At 42.4% G+C, this 9823-nt stretch overlaps 1 protein-coding gene across 1 annotated transcript; it reads left to right on the top strand.

The window, feature by feature from the left end:
- Window positions 1–1054: 1054 nt before the first annotated feature.
- Window positions 1055–8934, top strand: LOC127301307 (putative 1-phosphatidylinositol-3-phosphate 5-kinase FAB1C). Its single transcript, XM_051331520.2, has 11 exons — window positions 1055–1800; window positions 2105–2812; window positions 2897–3050; window positions 3122–3463; window positions 3659–4351; window positions 4443–4774; window positions 4855–4981; window positions 5089–5247; window positions 5347–6846; window positions 6932–7198; window positions 8350–8934. Exons 1-11 carry the CDS (start codon window positions 1508–1510, stop codon window positions 8602–8604), a joined length of 4830 nt encoding a protein of 1609 aa, XP_051187480.1. The 5' UTR covers window positions 1055–1507; the 3' UTR covers window positions 8605–8934.
- The last annotated feature ends 889 nt before the right edge of the window (window positions 8935–9823 follow it).

Genomic DNA, 9823 nt, shown 5'->3' with positions numbered 1-9823 from the left:
TTCTTAAGATGTTTTACTATCATTTTACATATCAGTTGCATCTTAAGAGAAGCGTGAATGTCTTATATTTTATAACAGATGGAGTATTTATTATTGTGTAATGTTAAATCATTCCTATAATTTTGTATTGCTTGACATATACTCTTGCACGATGGTTCGATAATAGATATAGATACGTTGAAGTACTACGTTACATTCGGCAAATAATACTTCAAGACCTAGCACTATATACCATCAATAATTGAAGATACATATAATATCTATTCACCTTTATCACACTACCTTGGTTTTCAAAACACATGATTTCATTGAAAGAGTGCAATCGGTGTACCATGCTTTCGATAAATACCAAGTTTTCTTTAGTTTCAATATATAGAAATTGCACCATTAATTTTGTTGTACAAAGATTTCAAAATGTATTAATTTTCACCATGTTCTATCATATCATTATAAATCTAAGTTCCATCTTAAAAGGCCGTGTCCATATGTAAAACACCATCTATATTATTATTCTGCGAGCGAGTGCACAATGTTATCATGCATTAAATTGTTCCTGAATTTTGCATTCGTCGATGTATAGTGGTGCACGGTGGATTGATAATAGATACTATAGAGTAGATATAGAAAGTACTACTATTAACTTATGCACAAAATGTACTCCTTAGAAGTTGGCACTATATGAATCAATAAAGGAAGATTCAGATAGACTTTGTTCATCTTCATCCCATTTTTCTTAGTACGGTAGAACAACTAATAATAACCAATTACGAAAAAAAGAAGAACAAATGGTCGTTATTAAGTGTTACAGATAAGACCATGTTTATATCTTTATGTAGTATACATTTTTATTACAGTTAATAATCAGCAAGTTGGCAATCAATTAACCGCCAATGAAGAAAGAAAAGCGAGTCAAAAAAAGATTGTTCAAAAAAAGAAAGAAAAGCGAGTACTTTTTGAGGCGTAACGGAAAGGAGAAAACGGTATTTTCACCGAACAGTCTGGCCTCGCCGTTAACCTCCCATCCCAGTATTCACTCTCAACTCTCAAATCTCCCTCCCAAATCGCCACATCCGTATAAGAAGCACCACCGCTCCGCCGCCGCCGCCTGCTCCATCCCCAAGCTCCCAGCTCCGACCAACGCAAGCCCTCGCCCTCCTCCTCCCAGTCTCCCAAATCTGCAGCCAAATCGTACCGATCCGGCTCCGGTCCTCCGGCAGCCGGCCGCCGCCGCCGCATTGGCTGAACCCCGCTTCGCCGCCTCCCTTGCTCGCCGGAGCCCCGCTCCGTCGCCGACCGCCCCCCTCCCCTCCCCTCGCGGGGCTGGGCCGGGCACGCCAGTTAGTTCCGCGACGCGCGTGGGGTGGTCGGTGGCTTCGAGAGCAAGGAAGCTTCCGCGCGGGCAGCGGCCTCGCTTCGCTTAGGTTCTCCCCGCTGCATCCCTTTTTTTCTTGGCAGTTTTCTCTACTCGGCTGGTACTACTAGTAGTTTTTAGCGTGGCGTGATAGGGATGGGCGTGCTAGATTTCGCGGCGATGGGCGCGGTGGACAAGGCCAGATCCCTCGTCGCCGACCACCCGCAGCGCCACATGCACAAGGGCGGCGACGCCCTCGCGCGCATAGAGACGCGGCGGCGGCGGCAGCAGCAGGAGGTGGGGCGAGGCGGGGGCGCGCCGGGGCGGCCGAGCAGCCCGGCGTCGCCCGTCGAGCAGCCCACCACGCCGCTGCGGCCGCCCGAGGCGAGATCCAGGAGCAAAGCCGACGCCGCTCCGCGCTCCCCTCCTCCTCCACGCTGCGATATTAGGTAACTAACACAAATCTCTTTGGTTCCTAACAGTAAACTGGATTACTAGTAGATTTAATGTTATGCAAGTGAATTGGCGAGTAGTAGTAGACAGGCAGTTATTGATTACTCTTCTCTTAGTACTCCCTGTACCTTTAAATCTCGTCGGGTCAATTACCTTTGAGTGGCTTTGAATCCCGTCCCTGTACCTCGGGGAGTAGTCAATTCGATGGTTGAGGTAGCCGATGACTTGAGTAGATGCAGGCTGTCTAGCTCTGGCTAATGATGACGAGTTCTGAATACTTGTTTGTGGTTGTGGATGCAGGCAAGCGGATGACGAGGACGCTCATGAATCCAGGGCCCAGTTTTTAGCCCCAGGGACTTCAATATTACATGACTTTTCAGATACAGATTCTAGTGTTAGTGTTAGCAACTCAATGTACAGATCGGTGACCCCAAGCCCCACCGAGAGTCCAACTTGTGCGCTGAGGCAGAATGACGCTTCTGGTCTTGGTGCTATGGCAACGACCGACTCGGATGATGCCCGGGTTCTAGCTGATGCTAGCATCGCCGAGAACTGCCAAGAGAGCCATGGACCATCTTGTATCTTTGATTTTGGTGATAATATTTGGTGCGCACCACCACCTGAAGATGAGATTGATGATGTCGAATCAAGGCTATTTGGATTTGATGACGAGGAGGACGAAGTTGGTGACAAGAGCAATACTTTTGCACCTAGTTGCTTCAGTTGCAATAAAGTAGCTGGTGTTGATGGTGTCATCGAGGGATCCTATCAGGAGAGTGTCCAGAATGATTTATTCAGGCATTTCCAAGCTCTAGTTGCACAGTTACTGGAGGGGGAAGGTGTTTCGTTGGCCAGTGACAAGGATTCAGAAAGTTGGCTTGAGATTGTGGCCTCGTTGGCATGGCAAGCTGCTTACTTTGTGAAACCTGACACCAAGACAGGCGGCAGCATGGATCCTAGTGATTATGTGAAGATCAAGTGCATAGCATCAGGGAATCCAACAGATAGGTATGCGCTTACTTGTCTTCTTCCTGCACATTGCATGCTTGTACTGATCCCCGTATGGTACTGATGTGTAACATTTGTGTGCAGCAATTTTGTAAGAGGAGTTGTTTGCTCCAAGAATGTAAAACACAAGCGCATGGTCTCCGAGCACAGGAATGCTAAGTTGCTCATTTTAGGAGGTGCGGTTGAGTACCAGAAAGCTTCTGATAAATTAGAATCAATTGGAACTATACTTGAACAGGTTTGTGTCTGCTCATTCTGGAAATTTAAATATGTTGTTGGTGATCTTGCTGACAAATGTTCTTTCTGTAGGAAAAGGAATATCTACGAACTATTGTTGGAAAGGTTGAGTCTAGGAGACCTAATGTGCTGATAGTTGAGAAAAGCGTCTCATCTTACGCCCAGGAGATCTTAGCGAAAGATGTCTCGTTAGTCCTGAATGTGAAGAGGCCACTTTTGGAGAGAATATCAAGATGCACAGGTGGTCAGATTGCCTCCTCGATTGACAATATCGCTTCAGCAAGGCTAGGGCAGTGTGACATGTTCAAGGTGGAAAAGGTTCTAGAATCATCACGGTCAGAACATCCAGAGAAGAGACCATCAACAAAGACACTGATGTTCTTTGAAGGCTGTTTGAAGCGCCTGGGATGCACGGTAATATCACTTTATGAAGATACAATGTTAAAATTGTCTCCTTTTGGCATTTAGTTTCATGTTTCCAATCATGTGGTGTGCTTCACTGTCGATCTTATTACTTGCCGTACTGAATCCATACGTTAATTGCTTACTGAAACCATTTTGCAAATTTCTCTTACTGTGCGAGCTAAACGTGCGACACTTTCTATGTAGATTCTGCTGAGGGGAACTTCTCTGGAAGAATTGAAGAAGATTAAACGTGCAATGCAACTCGCAGTATTTGCTGCTTATCATCTGTCCCTTGAGACATCATTCCTTGCTGATGAAGGTGCAACAGTTCCACGAGTTCTTTCAATGTCTGCGATAGGTGCACGAGAAGCATTAACCAGTACAGATCACATTTCTGCTATATCTGATGATCATGATACTGCTGATAATCTCAGAGCTGCAGTAGAAAACTATTCACACAATGCCACCATCAACCAGATATTTGATGGTATTTCTATATCACCACCTTTATCACAGTTGGATGGGAAAAGCCTGGGAAGTGTACCTGAATATACAGAACCGGAATCTCCTGTTAATCGTGTCAATTCTTCAGTCGCAGGTGATGTCTGCCAAAAAGCTGTCTTGGACAAGATATCCATGGAATTATGTTATTTGGAAAACACTGGGAACAACGTATCACTTGATAATATTCGAGCAGGAGACCTGGATGAACAGAACAAGCTTTCATGTAGCTACTTACCTGCTACTGACAATCATCAGAGCATCTTAGTTTCCCTCTCAAACATCTGCATCCCCAAACACTTAGCATGTGAGCGTTCTCGCCTCTTCCGCATCAAGTTTTATGGCAGTTTTGATAAGCCACTTGGGAGATATCTTCGCGAGAACTTATTTGACCAGGTATATCTGATATGGACCTATGCAATCTATTTTACCAGATTTCCCTTTGCCATTTGCCAAAATTGCTACCTGTTGTTGCATTTCTTTTCAGGCATATTGCTGCCCATCGTGTAAGGAGCCTTCAGAATCACATGCAAGATGCTACATGCACCAGAATGGAAGCCTAACAATAAGTGTCAGGCGTCTCTTGTCCCAAAAGTTGCCAGGTGAACATGATGGGAGGATATGGATGTGGCACAGATGTATGAAATGCAAGTTTAAAGATGGAATGCCACCTTCAACACATAGAGTGACCATGTCTGATGCTGCCTGGGGTCTATCATTTGGGAAGTTTCTAGAGCTCAGCTTTTCGAATCATGCAACTGCCAACCGAATTGCGAGCTGTGGGCATTCTTTACAAAGGGACTGCCTTCGTTTCTATGGGTATGTAGCTCATTTATATGTTTTCATCTCTCATAACCAATCCCATCATGGAGTTTTAATCTTTTTACAAAACATTGCAGGTATGGAAATATGGTAGCAGCCTTCCATTATAGTCCCATGGCTACTGTATCTGTTAACCTCCCACCCTCAGTGCTGAATTTTGATTGCCACGGTATGCAAGACTGGGTGAAAGGAGAGGCAGTCATGGTATGCTGTTAAATATTCGTATTAAAGAGATCAATGATTCATTTCCATACTCTACATTCTCATTCTTATAACAGGGATAATGTAATGATGCAACAATTTTTGTGTAGGCATTTGATGAAATGGAATCCTTACACATGGAGATATATGGTTTCCTTAACAATATTGAAAAGAGTTCTGTCTCCTTGGATGAACCAGGAAAAGCAGGTATACAGAGTCAGATTATAGAGATGAGGGATTTGCTTAACAGGGAAAGAAACGAATATGAGGTGTGCCCTCTAATTTTGTTTTGTTTCATTTGTCTCAGCCTCTCAGGCTTCAGTGATTTTTGTGTATTATTTTATAATCATTGTTATTTTGCTCCGCAGGGTTTGCTTCTACCAGTTATGGAGGGGAGTGGTCATTCCACGAAATCAACTTTTGATACTCTGGAGCTCAACCGTGTGAGACGTGGTCTCCTCCTAGATGCATACATTTGGGACTGCAGGTTGTGCAACATAGATTCGCTTAAATCAAATGGCAATATTTCCAGAACTGAAACTTCCAATCCAGAAAATCCCCAAGCTACCTGCGTAGAAGAAGATAAATCTGAATTGCTGCAGACTGTTTCACAGAATGGAGAAACACATGAAGAACCTGCCACAGGTCCATGGTGGTCCTCAGTAGGACGAAGAAAATCTCTACTATCTAGAGAGGGCCACTCGATAGATGATGGGATTATCTTGGTTGACACAGATTTACCGATTGGTCTGGAGGATGGTTTGGTGAGTGGTGCAGGAGATCTTGACGTGGTCTTCAGCAAATTCGATGTATGTGAGAATGGACAGTGTCTATCCATGGATTCTATCAAGGTGCCGGTTGAGAGGTTACCCTCACTTGCATCTATTTTATCTGACAAAATAGATATGGCATGGAGCGGATCTAGTGAATTACACTGCAGCATCGCACAAGATTTGACCACTGGTGGAAATGGATCTCATAGTTTGGTGAACAATCCAAGTTACAAGAAGGCAATCTCACCAGCTCGAGTCCATTCATTTGATTCTATATTCAGATTGCATGAGCAGGAACAAACTGGATTATTGCCTGCTTCATTACATCTGTCCTTGAAAATGAAATCAGCTCAATCCTTTAGAGATTTCACAAACCTTGTAAAGGATCCGATGACAAACATGCGTAGGGCTTTTTCTCAATTATCTCCCAGATCAAGAGGAAACTTAAATGTTATTCTTACTCGTGCACCCACATATCTCAAGTCTGCTTCCCATATGGTGAGTGACGGGGCACGATTGCTGCTGCCTCATATTGGCTCTGAAGGTGCCCTTGTTGTTGCTGTCTACGATGATGAGCCAACAAGTATTGTAGCATATGCCATGACATCACAAGAATATGTTGAGCAAGTTACGGATAAACTGGATACAAAATGTAGCTTTCAACATATGTCAAATTATGCTGCAGTCAGCAATAATGGGCTTCAGAAATCTTTGCCCTCACGAGAAGCCCCTTCAGATTTCAAAGGAACCCACTTCAAGTTTTCGTTTGACGACGAGGCATTTTCTGCTGATAATACAAAGTTTTCAGTAACCTGTTATTTTGCAAGGCACTTTGCCTTACTTAGAAAGAAATGCTGTCCAAGTGATATTGATTACATACGTTCACTAAGTCGCGGTAAGAGATGGAGTGCTGATGGTGGAAAAAGCAATGTTTACTTTGCAAAGACAATGGACGATAGATTCATAATTAAACAAGTCACCAAGACAGAGCTAGACTCGTTTGTTGAGTTTGCTCCTCACTACTTCCGGCACTTGACACAATCATTGGCTTCTGGAAGCCCAACTTGCCTGGCCAAAATATTAGGACTTTATCAGGTTCGCCATTTGCAGTTTTTACGTTCATCCACAACACTGTTTTTGAATCAAGCTTTTTGTAACTTGTTGTGTTGCTTTCATCCAGGTTAGCATCAAGGGCACAAAAGGAGGGCGGGAGGTAAAAATGGACCTAATGGTTATGGAGAACATTTTCTTCCAGAGAACAATATCGAGGGTCTATGATCTGAAAGGTTCAGTGCGTTCACGGTATAATTCAGATAAATCTAGCCACAACAAAGTACTATTGGATTCTAATCTCATAGAGGAACAACATACAAAACCCATATTTGTTGGGAGTAAGGCTAAGCAAAGGTTGGAGAGAGCTGTTTGGAATGATACATCAGTTCTTGCGGTATGCAACTCTCCTAATTTATCTTGTTCTTTTACTGCCAAATTTTAGAAATCCGTATGAGCTCTTGAAATGCCATATTTTATTAGCAGCTGATCACAAGTTTGTTTCCGTGATATGAGAACCAATGAACCATCATGTGTATCACAAAAGTGAAGCAAGAGGAAGCACCTTTTGAATTCATAACTCCCTCCGTTCCAAAATAAATTTAGTCAAAAGGCAACGTTTCATAAGTTTGGTCAAGTACATAGATAAAAATATGAAACTCTACCATACCAAACCGATATCAATGGATCAATCATAAAATGTATCTTCAAAGTGTATTTATTCAATGTTGTAAACATGATGTTTTCTTGTATATATATTTGGTTAAACTTAGTAAGGTTTGACTTCTGACTAAATCAATGCCCTTATATGTTGGAACAGAAGAATTGTGATTTAAACCAGCAACTGAGAGTAATAGATAATGCTGAGATTCAAGCAAAATTGGATTTCTCCTTTCCTCCCACCTCTGCCAAACAAGCCCTAGTTGATTTGTTTTATATTGATTGAAAGATAGATTAAGAATTTGAGTGCATATCTATGACCATCCATACTCTGTTGTCAAGCGTAGAACAAAACAAGCTCAGGAAATATTGGAAATAGAGATAGTACAACCTCCAGGAGGTGATAAAGCATCAGCCAATTCCAGAACTACAATAATAGCACAATGGTTTTGCTACAGAAATCTATTATAACAGAATTAAGCACTTACGTAGGTTTAGCCTTACTCTATTTCTTGCCACTGTCTCCCGTTAGCTATAGGGAAGGTGTTTTTTCCTGGTAAGGGTGTTCAACGGTTCGAACTGAACCCATGAAACTGGCAATTTGGCCAGCCAGTTCATTTGCCTTTACCGGAGCACAAACCTGAGCGATCAAGCTAGCAGAAAAAATAGAACTGACCGTTTCAGCTGGTTATTCCTGGCCTTTCTCTGAATGCACTTGTTTTCTCCATGAAATGGGTCCCATTTGTTTCTGACACCAGTGTGATTGTAGCACTAGAGTAACATCTTATTGCGAACCTAAAACATAAGTTTTGAGATCACCTTGCATCATCTTGCCTGCTCATTTTAGAGAACATGCAGTGGTTAATCAATATGATTTATTTTTTGCAGTCCTTGGATGTCATGGACTACTCGCTTCTGGTTGGCATTGACGAGGAGAAAAATGAGCTTGTGGTCGGCATCATCGACTTCCTGCGACAGTACACCTGGGACAAGCAGCTGGAGACCTGGGTGAAGGCATCGGGCATCCTTGGCGGTCCCAAGAACGAGATGCCCACTGTTATTTCGCCTGTCCAGTACAAGAAGAGGTTCAGAAAAGCGATGTCGAGGTACTTCGTTGCCGTCCCCGACCAGTGGTCCTCGTAAAGAGCGTTCCTTAATCAATCACCGTGTCAGCAAAAACAGCATCGTTCATCCTCCCTGGCAAATTTTTTTCACCAAGACGGGGGTGAATTGAAGCGGATAGCCATTCTTTGGTTTGATTCTTTTTTTTTTACTACTCCGTAGATGGCAATACTGTTGCAGCTTACTTAGCTGTAGGGGATTCTTATTGGTTGGTCCATGTAAATCGCGGTGATCGACGCGGAGTATTTAACGCGTAGATGCACCTTCTTTTGATGTAACCCCGGCTTCTATACCAACAGTTGTAGGAGAAAATTGACATATTTAACATGTAAAAGCTCATTTTAGCAGTTAGGATTTTTTTTAATGTTAGCTCGGGCGACAGTGAAGCTTTGAAATTTTGAAAATTCAAAAACTCAATTTGAAATTTGCAAAAGAAATCCAGAAAAAAAATCCTGACTGATTTTTTAGGGTTCAGGGGTGAAAGTGATAGCTCAAAGTGTTCAGGTTGAAATTGTTAAAGGGAACCGACTAATCTAAATGCATATATATCATATAACCACCTGATTTACTGAATCCTAATTTACATTAAGTAAATAACAAAGTTTCATGATAAATGTGAACTACTAGGCTATCATACATGTACTACCTCGGGACTGATTTAATTGACGCACAGTTGCTTTCAACTTTCACCTGGCAAGTACCCCTCCGGCGTCGATTAAATCCGACCGGAGGGAGTATGAGTTATGCTGATAATACAAACTAGAATAACTTGGCTTTTCAATACAAGTCTGTAAAATATTTTCCAGAAACTTAATCTTAGCACCTATGTGTGGCTATCTTCTTTTTAGATAAAGGCATTTTTTTACTTAAAAGGTTTAAGCGCTGCACTCTGCATAAGTAGGATGCACACAACCTCTACAAAAGATAAAATAGAAGGTGTAGTACAAATTGATCATATTATGTATGAACGCCTACTAAGATGGAAGGCCAATCCGTAGATTACACTGCCATCAATGTTGGGAAAAAATATCCCTTGCCATATCCTCCAATCTTGTAGCAACCTCCATAAGTAGGTCCCGGTTCTCCGCACGCTGAAGAGGTGATCAAGAATGGAGCAAAGCGGTGCACCGATAGATAACCTGCAAGAGAGAATAATTTTTATCGTGAAAATCCTTATCATTTTTACATAGGCATAGCAACTAAATAATGGCAATTGCTCCCACCCTAATAAGTAGTTTAA

This window comes from Lolium perenne, chromosome 5, assembly GCF_019359855.2.
Source record: "Lolium perenne isolate Kyuss_39 chromosome 5, Kyuss_2.0, whole genome shotgun sequence".
In the NCBI taxonomy this organism is placed as follows: Eukaryota; Viridiplantae; Streptophyta; class Magnoliopsida; order Poales; family Poaceae; genus Lolium; species Lolium perenne.
Note: the sequence above shows the minus strand (reverse complement) of the source record. Positions and strands in the feature narration are given on the sequence as shown.